A 21,483-nucleotide genomic window follows, 5' to 3' on the forward strand; every position below is an offset into this window, starting at 1 on the left:
CAAACCAGTTTAAGTGGCACAATACTGATACTAACGGACCCTTGTTGGCCTCATCCAAACGCTGGCCTCATACACTAAGCTTCCACATCAGAAATAAGTGTAGAAACGTACTCTTTTATAGAAAGAGTAAAACATGAATTTAGTTTCAGAGGAAACCCATTAATGTACAGATCGCAAACTCACTGCATAAAACATTCAGTCACTTAACAAGTCAAGTCAAGTATATTTGTATAGCGCTTTTCACAATACAGATTGCATCAAAGCAGCTTCACAGTATTAAATTAAAATAATACAACAAAGTTTGTTTCAAGAGGAATTTATTGATTGATAAAATTAAATTAAATATCCCCAAAATATCCCCAACTGAGCAAGCCAAAGGCAACAGTGGCAAGGAACCGAAAAACTCCATCAAGTGACCTAATGGTGTCCTAAAACTCCATCAGGTGCCTTAATGGAGAAAAAAAAAACCTTGGGAGAACCCAGGCTCAGTCGGGGGCCAGTTCTCCTCTGGCATTGGATAGAGGCCGGATTGTAGTTTGAACTGTAGGATTATATGAATGCCTATAATCCTATAATTGCCTATAATTAACAAGCATATAAGAAACTTTTTAAATGTTTTTAAATTAACCTTTTAATTTAGTTAAATGATGGTCACATTAAAATGGTCTTGAGTCAAGATTTAAATCAATTAAAGTTCAATATATATATATATATATATATGTGTGTGTGTGTGTGTGTGTGTGTGTGTGTGTGTGTGTGTGTGTGTGTGTGTGTGTGTGTGTGTGTGTGTGTGTGTGTGTCTGTATATGTCTTTCCAACAGTTGTGGTGTGGTATCACTTGTGCAAAAAATTTTGAAAATATTATTTCATTGTGTGCATTTAGGAAATTAATAAAAATGCTAGCTATTAGAGAGACAAAATCATCCATTTTATTCCAAAATATTTAAAATGTCATTTATAATGCTGCTATTGCTAAACATAATACATCATTTGAACCGTAGTAGAAATGACAATAGTGGTCATTTTTATTACTTAAATAAATAATAAATAAAACATACTAAAACAACAGAATTCTCCTCTGAAATACAATTAAAATAAGCATCCTGATCGCTGGATATCTGTTAAAACGATGATCTTTTCATGGTCCTCTTTGGCCTTAGTTGTGCAGTTGCATTGGGTTTCAAATACCTGCATGAGAATGTGGAGAGGTGGCATTCCGCTGAAGTGTGTTCACAACGCTCAATCTCTGCCACACCTAGTGTACAAGGAGACTACACAGTGCCAACAACACTGACTCAATGGCCATGTATGTTACAGGAACTACTCGGAACCAACAGGAATGTCAGACATGTATGAATTACCCTAAATTGTATAGACCCTCAATTTGTATATGGATGTCCTACAGACTTTGTATTATTTTCACAGTGAGTCATAAATTGGTTTAGATAGTAACTATAATTATAGGGCCTTTAAAATAAACTGCTTAAATATTTATCTCACTTCCATGACAATTCTTCCGGCATTCCTCCACCTCCCCCAGACCACATCTATTTTTATTCACTTCTGCTACTACTCTAATATTAAATAATCTATATTCTTTGCTATAGCCCAGAAGGGTATTTAAAGGGTGTTAAGCTAAAAGTGTTTACCTTTATCCCTCTTGAGGGTTATATGAAATTTGTGTTTCTGGGAGACACTTAGGCCTACTTTTCTATTTGTTGACAAAATAAGCATATTTTGCAGATCATGCAAGTGGCCTATTAAATGCAGCAGCCATTTTGTTTTTCTGGCATTGGTAGCTACTAAACAACCTAATTAAAATCGGGAAAATTATGTAAAAATCCCAAGCATTTTCTTTTCAATTATTTGACATTTCATTAATATGACATCAAATATAACCATATTTACTTAATAATATAATAAAAAATAAAACTCCCCAGAGCCTGTTATGCCTGTTGAGCTCATAACAGGTAAAATGTAGATAGAGGACCTTCAGCATGAAGGCTGTCTTTGCCATTGCCTGATTTTATTTTATAGGTGACTACGGGGGTTAAGGTTAGGTTTAGGTCTAGGTTCAGGGTTAGCTTCTAGTTATTACCCAGTTGTAATAGGGAACAGGACTGTAAAATAAAGGGAAGCACATTATTTTACAGTCCTGTTCACATGTACTATATACTTCTTGTAGTAATTACAATAACTGGGTAATAACTAGGTACTAGTCCTGAACCTACTCCTAAATCTAATCGTAACCCATGTTACCTTGTATTACTCAGTACTTTCTCAGTAAGTACACTGTAATTACATTGAAAGTACACATACTGTAAAAATAAAGTGCAACCAAATAAAGTTCTATCAGTGTTTCAAGAAACAGTTGTAAAAATCATAAAATACATAAATATTTCAAGAAATAGTAATGTTTATTTAAAAACGTGTTTATTTTTAGTTTTTCTTTTAAGAATAAGTTTAATAATAAAAAAGTTATCTATATGGTGTATTAAATTATGGTCTGAGGGTCAGAACTTTTTTGTAAATAGAAGAAACAAAAACTTGTGTGGCATCTTAATTGTCAGTGTTTCTTTAAACAATGTGAGTATGTCACAACCGGATCAGTGGTATCTGAAACATTCAGTACTGTGCTGATGGTAGTATGTGCAATGACAAAAATGTGTTTTTTACCAATCAAACTAACAGTTGCCCTACCACATTTCGTAGCACAACATAGTACCACAGCGAAAGCAGCCAACAAATAAACTAAAAAATGCACCTCTCAACTAGGACCATACTGAGTAAAATGCTCTTTTTGTGCTCCTCTAGATTGCACCTTGACACCTGTTTGAAGCGTGAAGAAACCTTCATTATTGTGTTTTTGCTTCCATCACTATGAGGTTCTTCCTTAATTAATGGTGAGGCCTTAACACGTTTACAGCTCGAGGAGGGCTTTTGTTTCCCGCTTTCTGGTGAATGTATTTCATTACAGAGATACAATGAGAAAGGCAAGTTCATACCTGATGCCCAGACGCTAAGACTTGGATGTAACTCGAATAAATAAAAGTCAAAGACTCAACTCCAAAGTCATCCCTTAAGGCGAAAGTACTGCTCTTGCCACAACATGCGCACAAGCTCAATGCCACAGTCAAGCTTCATGCATTAGCCTACGCTAAGCACACAAGGTGCTTTCCTCTCTCAAACACTTCTTTTGAGGTTTGGTAATACATCTGTGGCTGTTCATGCAGTGCAGTCAATAGGAGCTTTGCTGAGTACACAGAGAAAACAGGTCATAGATGGGTGAATCTTCAGTTAGATGCACTTTTGGCTATTCTTGAAATCTTGAAAAATGAAACTTCTGCAAATGTTTCACTATGTGTGGAACTTTTGAATTGTGGAAGCCTTTGACTGACTTGTTAGAAAGTCTATGAACTTTACACTTAAAAGAAAAAAGAAATAATTTATTTCTGTATTAAGTCAGTTTGGAAATTACACTAATAATCTACTCTCTGATCATGATGTAAGATTTTTTTTAAATGAATGACATTTCTGATTTTCATACTATCACTCGCTCCAGCAGAGATGTTCTTCCATGTCCCTTTTCATTTCTATCATAAAAAAAAAAAATAAAAAAACGAATGAAAAACTTGTTTGGGTGTGATTTTATAATGACAGCGATATTAGGGACAGCAAATCTAAGTTATAAAAAAGTATTACAAATAGTACAAATACCAAATTAACTGGAAAACTTTTTTTTTAAGTTTAAAGAAGCATAAACAAACTTTTTTTTTTATAAACGCATAGTCCAAAAGTCTAAAAACTGTATATGTAAAATAGTAAATAATGACAAAAAATGGCAAAAAATTAAAGGCAGATGCTCAATCAATGAAGGCCTTCACTGTTTTTAGAGAAATAAAGTCAAGTCTGTTTATAGAGTGAGTATATAAAATTTAATTCCATTCATAAACTTTCATAAACTGTAAACATTCACAATTGCTGAACAGTTTAGTGTCCATGTAGTTAAACACTGTTACATATCTGCATTGACATAGTCTCGTCTTGTAAGACTTAGAAGCTGTTTTCTGTTATGAATAGTGCAGGATAAAGGGATCCATTTGTGCTGTCGAGTGCTTGTGGTTGCAAGGTGGGTGACTAATAGTAATACTTTTCAAAGCATGCTAAAACATATTACTTATCACTTAGAAATGTGGATGTACAGTTCATGAAATGAAACAAAAAAGAACTCTTACAATAAAGTTTTTATCGTATGCCAGAATGACAAATCATTTCAGAACAACAAATGCATTGCATTAACATTTCATTATGTTTGTTTCATTAGACATCTTTTCCAAACTTTCAGTACTATTCAACAAGACATCAGTTTCCTGTTGGACGTTTGTGGGTTAATTTACCTGAATATGCCTCAGTAGTGCTGAGAAATGTGAACAATCACTTCCGAAATACTTTTCAATCCAGGTTTGTGGGTGTGGCATGTTCAAGGAATAGTTCACCCTAAAATTCTGTCATCATTTATTCACCCTCACAAAGACAGATATTTTGAAGAACGTCAACGAAAGTCAATCAGGTCCAATGTTGAAGTTTTTTCAAAATATCTTCTTTAATGTCACACACAAAAAAAAAAAAAAAGAAAGAAAGATTTTTTATTTCTGGGCAAACAATCCCTTAACTGAAACTTTCAAAACATCCAGCCGAAACCTTTCTGTAGCCCTATGCATTCAAATGCATTTTAGAAAGAACTGCGTGAAGGGAGAAAGGTGTGTGGCTCAAGACTGTAAGGCCAAACCCTTGCAAACACAACAGTTTGCTTGCAATATTTCACTGTTGACAAAACAGTGTCAGCAGACAAAAAAATTCTCAAGGAATGTTTATGTTAAGTTTCTAATGATCTGATTGCAGGGCCGTAACCATAGACGCTCCCACGATTTGACATTTGGTACCCACAAATATTAAATATTTGATCACATCCTCAACTAAAACATAGTTTAGCTCAGCAAATATCGTTCAATTACGAAATTTTCTATTATATGACATTAACAAATGCAGGTTTTTCCTTTCTGGATTTTTGATTGACTATCTGATCAAATCACTGTTGCTTTGGAAAGTCTGTCTGAACTAAAGTTCTCCATGACACAGAACACCCCCAAAACATACAAGAACATTTCAGAGCATCATGCCACAAAATGACATCTAAACTTACAACCCTAGGAATCACTCAAACTTACTCTCTGTATCTGTAGTTTCGGTGTGTGCGGTTGTCATGCTGATTGTAGAACCTGTTTGGCGGCTCCAAAAGCATTTATCTGATGGAAACCCCATGACAGAGAGGATGACAGTCATATTCACTTGGAGTGTAGAGGTGTCAACATTAGCGGCTACAGATACATGAACAACTTTGGGTAAGTGGCTCATTCTCCACTGTTCGGTTCATTGCTGCTCATAGCCTTTGCTCAGGTTGTTATAAATGTGAGTCTATTGAGGTTTTAGTGATTAATACTAGCTTAGAAACTGAAAACATTCACAAAAATGTGAACAGGAGAAACCTTGTTATTTTGCTAAGCTGAAACGTTTAGCACTGATTCATCATGCATCACGTGCAGGCTATAATTATAATATTATGATAACAAAGATGACTTTTTAGCATCAGTTTTTTTTAGAAGCAAGGTGACACGTTAGATGATTCCCGTTGCTGATTAAACTCAAGGCTTTATTGAGTAATTATATCATTCTGATTTTGACACTAAAAATCTTCACTATATTGTCAAGACCATATAGCCCTTCCAATCACAGTCTGAACAATGTGCTTTAGACAAATCAGATAAAATTGGAAAACAGACATTTAGGGGGAAAAAAGCAAAAGAGATGCAGAGGGACCTACTGGGGCCTTAAGTATAAAACTTTGCGTAGATTTCATCTTAAAAGTGTGCATATGCACAAAAGTTTTGAGATTTATAAAGCCACGCGTATGCCAGAACCTGCGCAAAATTCCTTTATAAAACCCAGTCAGTGGAAAATGTATACATGCATCTCCAGCCCGTCTGTAACCATATAATAATATATGGAGCTTACAATGCCTAGTTTTAATTCATGTTTTTATATCATCACGTTTAGACACTGTAACTCACTGTATTGTGGAATGAACACTTCCTTGGCTTGTCTCCAGTTGGTCCAAAATGCATCAGGAAAACTTTTACTCCGTTATTTCACTCACATTACTCCTGTGTTAGCATCATTGCATTGGCTGCCTGTGCGGTTTAGAGTGGAGTTTAAAACCTTAGTCTTTGTTTTTAAGTCCCAAAACAACTTAGCCCCCTCATATCTGAACTTCTATCCCTACATAACCCTTCTCAAGCTCTTCGCTCCGGTAGTCATAGATTGCTCACTGTTCCCAGAGCCAGATTAAAACAAAGAGGAGAACGTGCCTTTAAATCTTTGCTCAAAACTAATTATTTGATATACCCATTGACTTTAATGTTCCTTATTTTTGTATTTGACTTCAGTTAGTATTTTGATTTTCTTTTGCTATTTAGTTTGAAAATTGTCTGATTTTATTTGTGAAATTAGTTTTCTACTGCTTTTGCTTGTATGTATTTTATCCGATGTTGTAAAGCACATTGGTCAGCTGCTGCTGTTTTAATGGTGCTATATAAATAAACCAAACTTGAAACTTAGTTTTACTATGCATATCATTTCCATATTCATATTCCCATCAACGTTATACCATGTTCGTACAAGACATTAGGAAAATATGAGATACAGACTATAAATGCCATTTGTGCAGTCAAATTACATTGTTAATTTTTTTATTTTTATATATCTTGATATGTACTGTATGTGGAAAATTGCGTACGCACATTCTAATGCCTTTTTTTGTGCATATATAACATTTTTACATCAGGCCCCTGGTATTTATCTCCTCATCTTTCTTTCATCTGAACAAACTGGTTCTCCTCATTCTCCACAGTCCATCCATTCCTAAAGCATTCCTGACTAAAACCACACGCACACGAAAACATACAAAATCTGTTAAAGAGACAGAATACCAGTTTAAAAAGCATTTTATTTGGAGTTATAGGAGGATAGACCAGCTGTGTTTTAAACTCTGAAATCTGAAAAGTTGGGCCTGTAGATGCTATATTTTGCAACTATGTAAGGTTATGACAATTCTTCTTTATAAAGAAAAAAGACCTCGCAAGCCTATACGATGTTAGCTCAAACCTTAGTGTGAGATTGAAGATGTCATGATGTCATAAAGCCACAGCCCATGTGATTGGCTGCCAGGTCGCAAACCTTTGACTTTACAAGGCAAAGGGATCAACACTTTTTTTATAACTTGTTTTTAAGAAATGTGGTTTGCAAACAACCTTTTAACAAACACATTCTCACTATGAGGTGAGGTCTAGTCTTGTTGAACATCTGATTAACTAGAACTGCATTACAGCCGATTACATCTCTGTCTTGGAAAAACTGGAGGTGGTTCCTAACTTTTCACTGCTACTTCCTCTTTCCCTTCTTCAAAGCGCAATGTTTTTAGTAAATATTCAAAGAATTAATATTGATAAAAAAAAGCAACTATCAACCAATTCATCTTTTAAAAACCTGTAACAGTGGTGCTTGCTTCATATTATCATCATTCCCAGTCAATGTACAAGGCTACTGAAAATGATGCAATATAGATGTAACAAGTGTCTAAAGGAGTGTGGGAAGGGTTTACAAAGGCAGCAAGGAAGTAACTGCACACTTATGCCCATTTATAGAGTAACGATGTCATGACGATTGTGTAATAGATGCTTTGTTCTGAATCAGCAGGGGGTTCTCTTGCTCTAAGGTCTGAAACTAGCCTTAAATTCAAATTCCGATTAGTCACTGTACTTCCTTTGTATGTTCCTAAAAATACTAAAATAAAATGCTTGGTTGAATGACTTTAGGTCAGTCATTTCACTTGCAAATTTTAAATGTACATTTTAAAAATATTTTCAATTGAATGCTCACTCACATAACACCATTCCCAAATGATTACATTGTCTTGTTGTTTTTGTTTTGACAGATCTCCTGAAAACTGATTTTCATGACATGTCCAGTTGTATTTAAAGGAGTTAAGACATGATGGTAAGTACCCTGTCTTCAAAACAGCAATTTAAAGGTGCAATATTATCCCTATTACCTGAGAGATGTAGTCAGATTTGTTAAGCCTTTCAGAAGACAGGGCGTGTCTGATTCAATGGTTAAGTCTGCTGGAAGTTTCAACGTGACTAACAATCGTTTACAGCACCTTTAATTACATTTCACACATTAATTTTACCTCTGATTACATCCTTGCCATGGCAGAGTAAAATATTTTTTTCCTGAAGCATATAATATTAAGTGTATATATGAGATTAAAAACAAAACACTTCAATATGTGGTAGTAAGTCACCTTGTTCATGTGCAGAATGGAGAAACAAAGAGTGTAACTCTGGAGGGCACAGAGAAAGGAGGGGCCGTCGTCACAGGAATCACAAATCCAGCAATTAACCAGCAGAAAGGTAAATAACTCACATAAAGTGAGCATGTATCCGATATGTTGCCTCAATCATACAAGCAAACTTCATAGCTTCTGTAACATACCTTATCCTCTCTTTTTGTTTCTTCCAGGACATCAGCTTGTTTCTGCAACAATACATCTGGACCACCTTAGTGAAGATGATGTGCTAAAACTGATCAAAATCATTGAGCCCTATGACAACAACCTTGAACTTAAAACAACAAAAGACCTAAAAGCAGGAGTGGTAAGCAATCTTGTGAATTAAAAATAAATAAATAAAATAGAAGCTAACAGGTCTAGGTCTCATCATGTCTTCATCTCTTCTTCCTCTTTAGTCCCTTGGTGATCTCCGATTGAACAGTGAGGCAGGACTTCAAGGACCAGGTGTTCAGGTTAATGGACTGAATGGACAGATAAATGCCCCTAGCCTCAAGGGTGGGATCTCAACCCCAACAGTAAATGCAGAAATGCCACAGATTGAGCTAAAGAATGCCACACCAAACTTCAGCCGCCCAGGGTTGAAAAGGCCAACTTTTGGCATGTCTGCACCAAATCTCGAAGGAGCAGGTCTGGATGGCACTTTAGAAGCACCTGATGTCAGTGTCTCCACCCCTAGTCTAAACACTCCGGGTGTTTCTATTAATGTGGATAAACCTGAATTGAAGACCAAAACGAAGAAGTTCAAAATGCCCAACTTCAATTTACATGCTAAAAAACCAAAGGTTGATGGTGATGTGAATTTAACCACCACAGACATAAACGCTGACCTAAAAACCCCTAAGCTAAGTCTGTCAGCCCCAAAGATCAATGGAGAAATGAACACCCCTGAAGTAGACATGACCTTGGCAAAAACTGAGCTCAGTGGTCCAAACCTTGACATCGAAACACCAAAAGTAAATATTGACCCTCCCTCTGGCAAGTTTAAATTTTCCAAATTAAAGAAAGCAAAAACTACAAAAGTAAAAGTACCAGAGGGGAGTGTTGATGCAAATCTAAATACACCAAATCTTGCGCTTTCTGCCCCAAAATTAAATGCAGATGTTAGTGCACCTAATGTGGACTTTGATCTACCAAGAGCCAATCTTGAAGCTCCAGACTTAGATATTCAAACTCCTGATGTCGATATAGGTGCTCCCTCTGGCAAAATAAAGTTTCCAACTTTTAAGAAACCCACATTGGGGAAAAAGGTTAAAGCACCACAGTTTGGCTTAGATGCCAATGTATCAACACCTGATTTGAGTCTCTCAGCACCAAAGATAGATACAAACACAGATGTTAATGTAAAAGCACCTGATATAGATGTTCATGCTCCATCTGCAAAGCACAAGTTCTCAACTTTTAAAATGCCAAAGCTAAACTTACATAAATCAAAGTTGAAAACTCCAGATCTAAATGCAGGGATACAAGCATCAGACTTGAACATGTCGGCTCCTAGGGTAGATATGAATCTGCCAAAAGCTGAACTGGAAGGACCGAATCTAGATGTCAAGGCACCAAACCTCAACCTCTCTGCACCGGATCTGGACATTAAAACTCCAGCTGTTGATGTGCAGCCACCAGATATTGACATTGAAGCTCCATCTGGAAAGCTAAAGAAGCCGCATTTTAAAATGCCTAAAATAAATCTATCTGGATCAAAAATGAAAGGTCCAGATGTAGACCTCAATGCACAGGGAGATCTCCGAGCACCAAACCTCAACCTATCTGCACCGGATCTAGATATTACAACTCCAGCTGTTGATGTGCAGTCACCAGATATTGACATTGAAGCTCCATCTGGAAAGCTAAAGAAGCCGGATGTTAAACTGCCTAAAATAAATCTATCTGGGCCAAAAATGAAAGGTCCAGATGTAGACCTCAATGCACATGGAGATCTCCGAGCACCAAACCTCAACCTCTCTGCACCGGATCTAGACATTAAAACTCCAGCTGTTGATGTGCAGGCACCAGATTTTGACATTGAAGCTCCATCTGGAAAGATAAAGAAGCCGCATTTTAAAATGCCTAAAATAAATCTATCTGGACCAAAAATGAAAGGTCCAGATGTAGACCTCAATGCACAGGGAGATCTCCGAGCACCAAACCTCAACCTATCTGCACCGGATCTAGACATTAAAACTCCAGCTGTTGATGTGCAGGCACCAGATATTGACATTGAAGCTCCATCTGGAAAGCTAAAGAAGCCGGATGTTAAACTGCCTAAAATAAATCTATCTGGGCCAAAAATTAAAGGTCCAGATGTAGACCTCAATGCACAGGGAGATCTCCAAGCACCAAACCTCAACCTTTCTGCACCGGATCTAGACATTAAAACTCCAGCTGTTGATGTGCAGGCACCAGATATTGATATTGAAGCTCCATCTGGAAAGCTAAAGAAGCCGCATTTTAAAATGCCTAAAATAAATCTATCTGGACCAAAAATGAAAGGTCCGGATGTAGACCTCAATGCACAGGCAGATCTCCAAGCACCGGACCTAGACCTGAAAGCTCCAGATCTCAGTCTTTCAGCACCCAAAGTGGAGGGCAAATTAAGTGCTCCAGATGTGGATCTGAACTTGCCAGATGCTAATATCAAAAGTCCAAATGTAGATCTCAAAGCCCCGGACATTGACTTAAATGCTCCTAAAATAGACATTGATGCTCCCTCTGGCAAAATCAAGCTACCTCACTTGAAGTTTCCCAAGTTTGGTCTTTCTGGACCTCGGGTTAAAACACCAAAATTAGATGCACCTGATATAGATGTCAACATCCCTACAGCAGAACTCAAAGGGCCTAATGTAGATGTTAAAACACCTGATCTTAGTCTTTCCACACCTAAAGTTGAAGGTGACATTTCTGCTCCCTCTTTAGACTTTGGTTTGCCAAAAGCCAACTTAAAAGCTCCAACTGCGAACATTGGGGGAAATCTAAAGTCACCAAATCTTCCCACTCCACATGCAGACATAAACTTGCCAAAAGCAGAGCTTGAAGGACCGGATGCAAACCTAAAAGTCCCAGACGTTGACATTAATGCCACATCTGGAACATTTAAGATGCCACATTTCAATTTGCCAAAACTGAATCTGTCTGAGCCAAAAGTAAAAGTTCCAGATGTAGACCTCAATGCACAGGCAGATCTCCAAGCACCAGACCTAGACCTGAAAGCTCCAGATCTCAGTCTTTCAGCACCCAAAGTGGAGGGCAAATTAAGTGCTCCAGATGTGGATCTGAACTTGCCAGATGCTAATATCAAAAGTCCAAATGTAGATCTCAAAGCCCCGGACCTTGACTTAAATGCTCCTAAAATAGACATTGATGCCCCCTCTGGCAAAATCAAGCTACCTCACTTGAAGTTTCCCAAGTTTGGTCTTTCTGGACCTCGGGTTAAAACACCAAAATTAGATGCACCTGATGTAGATGTCAACATCCCTACAGCAGAACTCAAAGGGCCTAATGTAGATGTTAAAACACCTGATCTTAGTCTTTCCACACCTAAAGTTGAAGGTGACATTTCTGCTCCCTCTTTAGACTTTGGTTTGCCAAAAGCCAACTTAAAAGCTCCAACTGCGAACATTGGGGGAAATCTAAAGTCACCAAATCTTCCCACACCACATGCAGACATAAACTTGCCAAAAGCAGAGCTTGAAGGACCGGATGCAAACCTAAAAGTCCCAGACGTTGACATTAATGCCACATCTGGAACATTTAAGATGCCACATTTCAATTTGCCAAAACTGAATATGTCTGAGCCAAAAGTAAAAGGGCCTGAGCTGGACAACACAGATCTAGATCTCTCGGTTCCCAAATTTGAAGGAAAATTAAATGCACTTGGCGCTGATCTAAATCTTTCCAAAGCTGAGATCAGTGTGCCTGATGTAAATGCAACTTTACCAAAAGCTGAAGTCAGTGTTCCCAGTGTAGATGTCAATTCCCCAGACTTAAAGGCTCCATCTGGAAAGCTGAAACTGATTTCAATTAAGAAACCAAAAGTTGACCTTTCTGGTCCTAAAGTGAAGAGTCCTGGGATTGACTTTAATGCAGAAGCTCCTGATCTCAGCCTCTCATCTCCAACAGTTGATACAGGTGTCAAAGTCCCAGATGCTGATATAAAGCTTCCCTCTGCAGATGTTGACATCAGTACTCCCAAAGGAAAACTGAAGCTCCCAAAATTCAAAAAGTCTGGTTCAAAAGTTAAGTCCCCCGATGTTGACATTGCTGCTGATCTAAGTGGGCCAGATCTAAACCTATCTGCACCTGGGATTGGTACTCCTGATGTTGACATGAGCCTACCCAATGCTGGGGTTGATGTAGATGTTCCTACAGCAGACGTTGACTTCATTGCTCCAAAAGGAAAGCTGAAATTCCCAACATTAAAAAAGTTTAACCTGTCTAGCCCAAAAGTCAAATCTCCTGATGTTGACATTGCTGCTGATGTAAGTGGACCAGATCTAAAGCTATCTGCACCTGAGGTTTGCAGTCCTGAAGTTGACTTGAGTCTACCAAATGCTGGGGTTGATGTAGATGTTCCAGGCATCAATGCTGAAGCTGAGGGCTCCAAACGTGGGATAAAATGGCCCTTCAAATGGAACAAATCAAAGAATGAGAATACAAACTTTAAGTCACAAGAAGTAGATGGTACCACTTCAGAAATAAAACTCACCCAAGATATACCTATCTTCAGGACTCACAGCTTGCCAGTCAGCAACATTGACAATATCTTGAAAGAACTCAGTAGAGCAGTTGACCACAATACAGACCCTGCGAAAACCATTACTGACGAGGCTGCCTCGGTCTCATCAGTCAAGACAAATCTGAAAGCTTCATCTCCATCTGTTGAGGCCAATGAACAGACAGTCGCTGTAGATATCATGGAAAGGCTGAGGTTGTCTAATGCACGTACCGATTTCAGCATATCTCCAGAACCAAGCAGCCCTACAAAAGTGAATAGAGGAACATTTAAAGTCACAAAGCCTGATGCTGATAAGGACTATCCGGTAGTTGATACTACTAGCAAGGAAGATGATGCCAAGTTGACCCTCAGCTTAAACAACATGCTTGGTTTGACTTCAGATTAAACTTCAAGTAAAACCTTGTAAGTGTGGTTCCATATCCATTGCATATAGATAATGGATATGTAAAATAATATGTAAAAAAAAAAAATATACACCAACTGTTTACTTTCAAAATGGGAAGAGTATTAATGGAGAAGCATTATATAATTTGACAGAGATGTAATTATTTTTATATTCAGTTAAATACATAATTGTATAATAATCTCTTTAAATGTTTAACGATTGTATCGTCTCAAAATATTAAAAAGAACATGAAAGAAAAAATACACTGAATCTATAATTTGTCTATTTTGCCACTGTTTTTGTAGTATGTATGCATGTATTATTATCTTTATATATATATATATATATATAGGGAAAAATAAGAGAAAAAAAATGGTTTTTATTAACCATGTGCCTACCATATTTATTACAAAGGCACAATTCTCTTAAAATACTTTAATAAAGTTTATCATGAACAACACATGGCTAATTTATTTTAATGCTTACTTCAGATCTGATTATGTCACACTGTTATGCGGGATGCCTTAAATATAAACTTTTAAAAAAAGATCCTCTACGGATATGAAAAATGGATGCAGTACAGCAGTAAAACATCTACAATTATTTGTTTAGTTTTTCACCACTTCTGACATCAACTATGCCAATAGTTCATAATGTATTGTTGATGAAAAAAACATTTTGTACCTGTTGATAAACAATTTTAACAAATATTTAGATACTGTGCATATAAATGTTTTATTTTTTTTACAGAGAACCTCTGATGCACACAAACAGATGTTGCTTAACAATTCAGACACAGGAAATTAAAAGCTAGGTAGAGTACAGAGCACAAAACCAAACACTTTTTAAAGAAGACAAAAAGAATCTTGTTTAGAAGAGGTAATGTTGTCAAAACCTACCCTATTACCTGCATTGTGATTGATATTTGGCCATGAATTCTGAAACCGCAACCAGCTGCATTTTTTTAAACTATCAAATATTTTCGATAATCAAATTTAAAACAGCTCAGACTGTTTGAAGTTCCATCAACTTCCAGATCCACGGTTCTCTGCAGTTATACTGCTATTTTACTGCTCTTTTCTCAGAGACATACTAAATCTTTCTTAAAGACTCCAAATAATAGAGCGAAAAATTATTTAAGTGCCACTCATATCAACCGTGATACTAAATTCAAGTGCTCAGTAAGCAGTGCAATGGGAATTTGAATATATATCAAAATGTTTTATATGATACTTAAATCTAAATTTTGAATCTTTAACTGACTACTTCACAAACCCTCCCTACAGAATGAGTCTCATTCATAGAACACGAGCAGAACAAATGTTAGTGTACTGTAAATAGTCAGTAAAACTTTTCTTACATCTTGCATTTAATTCAACAAATGGTTTACAGACAAAGGCCAATAATCAAAGCACACCATCCTGTACCATATACCTGTAGCTAACACTATATTTAATTAAATATAAAGGTTAAACATTTTTTACCTCATCAAATCTCGTCTTTTATGTTGTTTTACTTTTTACAGACTTGAATCAACTGCAAAATAGCTGTAATCTATATGTGATTTGGCATCAATCAAAATTATGAGCTACCTCTAACCTCATATTTTCCTGGGATATAAATGCCTTATTGCAATAGGAACTTATAGGAAGCTGAACTACAGCTGAAATGAAGGAGATTCAGTTTTTGTGTCCTGACCAGCCGCTCATTTGTGATTGATTCATAGGCCATTACAAGAATGCAGGCAAGACTAAAACTGAGAAACCATCTCAAATGACTCAACATCACAAATGTTATAAAGGACACTTCATAAAACCACCAACAGTGGCACAACACACAGATGGCTGTTTGTATTAAAAATAAATTAAACAGTGTATGACTGCATTGACGCATCATTTCCAGACATGTTGTCACACCTGAGTGGTCTTTCCATTTCCTCCTTAAGTGCTGAGGCGCCACTGCTTATATTGTTGATCACCCTTCAATCGCATAGCAAATATCTGTATTTCAAAGATGTGAACCAATCTGTGACACTTGGAGTGATGAAATCAGCCAAAAGTTCAAAATAAACTAAGTCCAGTGTACAACCTTGTAAACACTGTCTTTGTACCACCACTGTTCAGTAGTGTGTGTTCTGACCTGCTGTCCATGAATTTCAGATTCTACGAACACGTTTCATTCATTAAGGTCCAGTTATTATTAAGTCCCAGCTAATGGGCCTTCTGCCAGCGCGAGGGCCAGTCGTTCTCCAACCACCTCTGGAGCAATCGTAGCACATCGATGCGCTGGTAAAGCTGGCAAAGTTCGGTGAGCTCCGTGACAGGTTTCTGGTTGTAGCGCAGCAGGAACTCTTGAGTGGGACTCTGGTAGGTGGCACCGTGTGTGCGCTGCTCTAGAAGCGTGAGCTCGTCGTAGCTCATCCCCCAGCGGCTTGCAAAGTTCTTCCAGTTTTTGACAGTGCAGTGAGTTGGATCCAGCTTCAGCCTTAGGGTGTACAGAAGGTCTTCGTCGTTCATCAGGTCACTGATTTTGGGTGGAGGGGCAGAACACAAACACTCCTTACAGGACTTATGTTCTTTACTAAAGTCTAGAGAGTGGGGAAAGAAAAGCAGACATTATGGGATATATCCAAATTTTGTATTCAACAGTAACAATACTTATACCTACATTAGTTAACATGAACTACTATGAACAATATTTCACACTACTATGAACAACAATGCTAATTTCAACATTTACTAATGTATTTTTTAAATCAAAAGTTGATTTATTAACATGAATTAATGCACTGTGAACTAACATGAACATACAATGAACTCTATTTTTACATACAGTAACAATAAAAAAAAAAACTTTAAAAAAATAGATTTCTCACTGTTAGTTGAGTGCATGCATTTACTAATGTTACCAAATGAGACCTGTTGTAAAGTGTTACCATTATATATAATATCTAAAATAATCTTTAAATATTTTTGATGCACGATTTCAGTTCGGTAAAGTATTTCTACAGAATTCTAAATTCATCGTTGAAACTTTAGTGTGAATGTGATACACAAACAGTAGATTACTATACAGGAAAGCAACGTACATTGCAACAATACCATATCAGCAGATTTTAGAGATTTTTTTATTTATTAATCGGCTAATTGTTCATGCTCATTTGCTTGAATCAATTTAGATTTACCTTTGCCATCATCTAATGCTCACTTAAAGCTTATCTTTAAAGTCCCCCTGTTGTTAATAATTTGATCCCTTAAAACTCATCTTTGATCATCAAAATTACATATTTAAACGTTTTCTTTTTCTTAAAAAAAAAAAAAATCTTCATGCCTTAAAATAACTTGAATTTAACTTTACACACTTGACTCATTTAGTATATGCGGTTCTATGAATATGCAAATTAGCCCCGCCTCCACTCACTCACACCAGCTCAGAGATCCACTCATTGATGATCACATGTTGACGTGATTGGTTAAAATGTAGTTTGTGACATCAGAAACAACAGCGATTTCAAACTGTCTTTGTTTCACTGCAGTTTTAAGGAGAAATTACTCAGCAATGGTGCTGACTTACATGATTTGTCTTAAAGCATATTAAAACATTACATAGAAATATAAACAACATTAAAAGCTTGATTTTCACCACAAGGGGGACTTTAAAAGGTACACTATGTAAATTTTGCGGAAGAACATGGTAGCCGGCATGGTAGGTGTACCGTAGTGATTCAGGATAAGATAAAAAAAATGGTTTGGAATATAGATTCATGTTGTACTTGCTCATTAGGTACATTTTGAACAACAACAAAAAAGGTACATACTGTACTTTTAAATAATAATTTCTTAAACACTTAATTTGACACATTTTTTACACTGTATGTTGTGATCACTTGTAGCATATAAAACTAATATTCTACCATCGATACATACCTGATGAAACAGAAGCCGATGGAATCAATTCTGTACCGTCATTTTCCACAGGCTGGGTGATAAAGAATAGATGTTAAGGCTTATGTATAAAAAGTGGGCTCTATTATCACACTTAGCCCAAATACATTCAAATAAGGGGTACAGAACAAGTGAACCCACACCCTTACAGAAAACTCAACTGAAACATAATAATGAAACAAGTAGTAGGGAGAACAACCGCACAGTCCCAAGAAGTGGAATAAAATGTAGCCTTTGGCATTTACACAAAAACCACATTTCTTACACAGCCCACATCATACAACTGCTCAAGAATCAGTACACCACACAATGTGTAGTTTGCATCTATAAATAAGGATGTTGTCAGAAATTAGTACGTCACTTCAGCAAATAATGATAGAAAGTCATCAGACCCAGCTATATGCAAATAAATGATCTCAGGCAACTAAAAGATCACATGACTCACCTGACGTATTCGGCCCACCGCTGACGTCAGATAACCAGGAGGAAGAGAGCTGAGCTGTAGGGTTACAGGATCTGTAGAGAATCAAAAGTCACATTTCTATAAATAAATCTGCTGATCTTTTATTAACAATTAAAAGTTCCAATTGAACATGATTACATGGAAAGTGTGGAGGCTCATTAAAAGGTCACCATTCTCAATACCTGAACTGAGATCAGCAGAATTTATTCAAAAAAGCAGACATGAAATAAACATTCAGTGTATGACAGACAAAGCAACAATATAAATAAACAATAAATACCTCTGATACCTTGTGGATCAGTGACCTGAACAGGGTAATTTGACCTTAGAGACTGAAACACAGAAAAAAGAAAAGAAAAGAAAACATCAGCAAAGACCTTAGAGGTAAACAATACACCTTTGTTTCTCTTTCTACATGTTGGGACACATTTGAAGAGAGGAGGTGCGTACAGTGAAGGGGGGGAAAATTAAACTTTCAGATGTGTGGATAAATGAGCAGAGAACATGCTAGAACAAACCTCTGAGGGCGTCACACAACAAGGTAAGAGTGTGGGTTTCAAACCTGCTCCTCCCATCCAATGCTACTTTGATATCATGTATGAAAATCATGTCTAACCTACATAATCAGTGGCATTTGATCACAATATGAAAGACGACAATGTTTACAACTCATGTAGTCTGTCATAACAAACCAAAACTAAACACCACATATGATTCAACTGATGTTGTCAGTGCAGTGGGTATTACCCAACGTCATCAATCCATAACATTCCACCCAAATGTTCTAGAGTAAAGTTAAGACCTTTACTTTACAAAAAAAAAAAAAATTCAACGGTTTGTTTTTGAAAAATAAAAAACCATACCATCTCTGTAATGAAGGTGCTGGGGTCAGTGTCCTCCACCGGTTCAGAAGCCACCCTCCCTGCAAAAATCCCAAAGGTCAAACACCACATCAACATTGGTGCATCAATGTTGCATGTACTGAACAACAACATATTTTCCATTTGTGAATATAATATACAATTTGTGCTAATATATATCAATATTTGGCACAAAAGAAAAGGTACAGGTTGAGGCAAAAGTTGAGGATATGCAAGAACATTTGATTATTTTCTATTTAAAGAGAAACAAATCCACACATTGAGTTCCAAAATCATCAGTTAAATATCTAATTTTCAAAGACGAAAAGAACCTGTTACTGTTTTGTCGCAAAAAAAAGGCACCTTATCTATACAAGTTACTTGCCGGATTCCAAAAAGTCGAGCAGCAAGCAGCAGACCACAAACACTCCTCAGAAGCTGTGTGACAATTACGGAACCAACAAACAGAGAGGATTGCTAGTAAAAATTACTAAGTGACTGTGAGAGGAAGGAAGTGTGAGAGACGCGTGTGAGTTTGTGACAGCCTCTGTACGTGTGTAATTCAGTGGCAATGCTGCCTTGTGGCAGATTCAAACACAGATCTCTGCTTTCATGGCACAGAGACAATGATGCCATTCAATGTTATCTCCCCAATTTGCTGTACCAAAACAACGCTGAGCTTTAATGCTAGAATCAAAGTAAAGAGTTAAAGTCTTCAAGAAATAAAATTCAACCTACATATTAGGCCTATATAAAAGTATTTTATTGATCTTATTGTGAATGATTTATCCATGCAGGCGTTCTATTTTTACTCTTTTTTTAACCTGTGCAATAACAGTTTCCTCTGGTGACATGCAGAAATTCCCTAATCATTTGGTCTGGATAAGCCCCTCCCCTTTCTTGAGGCCCGGCTTAGCCCCCGCTGCGCTGATCTTGATCTGAAGGATTATTATTAGGCTACTTTTATTATTAAATTAATATTACAATTAATTTGCCCTGCAATAATTTCATAGCGCATCACTGCATAACCGACGAGTTGCAATGATAATAAAAGATGTTAGATTAATTAGTTTACACATAAAAAAACACACACACATTATTTAACACAAAATACTTCTCTTCTAATTTTTTTCCCACTACGTATGGGACACAACCACAAGGGAAATATTAAGAAAATAAATTAAGACTGTTATATACCGTTATCAGAACATTTTGAAGTAGATTTTATGTTTCACTTTCTATATAAAGTGAATAATTCATTAAGTGAATAATTGGCTGGGGTTGAGACTTATTAATAACTTGCACTTTCATGGTTTAAAATGGAAATATTTCCAATAATGTGATGTGGCATTTTTCTTTAGCAACAATTGCTTGCAATTGTTAAACGTACACTATGTAATTTTTTCTCCACTAGGGGTCGCTAACATATTTACAATAACAAAGGCGTAGTTTGATGACGCAACATTAGCTAAGAATTATGGATCTTGTCGTCAACGTCAAGCCGACCGATCTAATAATGTTTATGGATGACTGAATACATCGATGCTTTTATCATGACTGTGATGAAGCAGTTCGGGATTGCTAAGAGACAGCTATCAGCTCCACACGCGACGCGACTCCCGCGGATATAAAAGGAATATGGACATTTCATTCTACCGAACTGCACGAGTGCAGAATTACATTTTACATTTACATTTTTTTACATTTTTATTCATTTAGCTGACGCTTTTATCCAAAGCGACTTACAATTGCTATATATGTCAGAGGTCGCACGCCTCTGGAGCAACTAGGGGTTAAGTGTCTTGCTCAGGGACACATTGGTGTCTCACAGTGGATTCAAACCCGGGTCTCTCACACCAAAGGCATGTGTCTTATCCATTGCGCCACCACCACCCCGAATTACAACTCACAGGTCAGTTTATTAGACAAATTAAAGGTATAGCGGAGGATCTTTCCAAATTTTAGATAAGACCCGCCCTCTCCACTTTTTGAAAAGTTTGATTGATTCACCAGAATGATTGACAATTAGGAGGACCAATAGTTTAGACTACCCACCAGGAAGTAAAACATCCTCCGCTATACCTTTAAACTTGTGAGGTAACGCAGCGTTGTTTCACTTGGTCTACCATTACACTATCACACTAAACTGCATTTGAATGTGTTGAAATGTATGTGTTAGTTTGTCTGTATGAGACTAGCAGTAAGCTAGATCAACATTAGAATAACATACATACAGATCATATTCTGACATTTTATCATTGTTGAACTATATAACATTGATTAGTTTTATGTAAATGTGCTCACCTGTTTAATAAAGTACATGTAGGAGCGGTTGAAGTCTCGGACGTGGAGCTCTCGTTTATATAACGTTACTGTCTATGGGACCTCTCGGCATCTCGAAAACACCGCGCTGATATTGATTCTCAGTTTAGTTCTCCTTTTTTATCCAAAGTCTGCTTGCCATGGTCCATAATGTTTGAACGAAATAACAACAGCGTGCAGATAGACATTGCGAACTACAGTGGTCCACGTCTGTCGTCTTGGTTACTATCAGAGGGCTCTGGTTCAAGCTCTGGTTACCATGGCAGTACAAGCGGAAACCAGGGACAACGCGGATATGACGCCATTGACTGCG

At 36.9% G+C, this 21,483-nt stretch overlaps 2 protein-coding genes across 9 annotated transcripts in view; one reads left to right on the forward strand and one right to left on the reverse strand.

Annotated features, from left to right (window-relative positions):
- Positions 1-5,285: 5,285 nt before the first annotated feature.
- On the forward strand, positions 5,286-13,846 carry LOC309479763 (uncharacterized protein). Its single transcript, XM_082143951.1, has 5 exons — positions 5,286-5,402; positions 8,051-8,112; positions 8,435-8,528; positions 8,638-8,771; positions 8,863-13,846. The coding sequence occupies exons 2-5, from the start codon at positions 8,107-8,109 to the stop codon at positions 13,579-13,581; spliced, it is 4,953 nt and encodes a 1,650-aa protein (XP_082000077.1). The 5' UTR covers positions 5,286-5,402; positions 8,051-8,106; the 3' UTR covers positions 13,582-13,846.
- Positions 13,847-14,041: 195 nt separating this feature from the next.
- Positions 14,042-21,483, reverse strand: part of edaradd (EDAR-associated death domain) — an 11,450-nt gene continuing 4,008 nt past the window's right edge. For 2 of the 8 annotated variants that reach the window (XM_082143048.1, XM_082143044.1), the window contains exons 2-6: positions 18,852-18,910; positions 18,269-18,320; positions 17,971-18,041; positions 17,508-17,559; positions 14,042-16,168 (exon numbers count right to left, since the gene is read on the reverse strand). In XM_082143048.1, the coding sequence (XP_081999174.1) occupies positions 15,792-16,168; positions 17,508-17,559; positions 17,971-18,041; positions 18,269-18,320; positions 18,852-18,854 (555 nt within the window). In that variant the 5' untranslated portion in view covers positions 18,855-18,910 and the 3' untranslated portion in view covers positions 14,042-15,791. Of the gene's footprint in view, positions 16,169-17,507; positions 17,560-17,970; positions 18,042-18,268; positions 18,321-18,851; positions 18,911-19,211; positions 20,225-21,483 lie in introns of those variants that run through there. The other 6 variants (XM_082143051.1, XM_082143050.1, XM_082143047.1 and 3 more) reach the window with 6 other exon arrangements.

Source organism: Leuciscus leuciscus, assembly GCF_965113295.1.
Source record: "Leuciscus leuciscus genome assembly, chromosome: 17".
Taxonomy (NCBI): domain Eukaryota; kingdom Metazoa; phylum Chordata; class Actinopteri; order Cypriniformes; family Leuciscidae; genus Leuciscus; species Leuciscus leuciscus.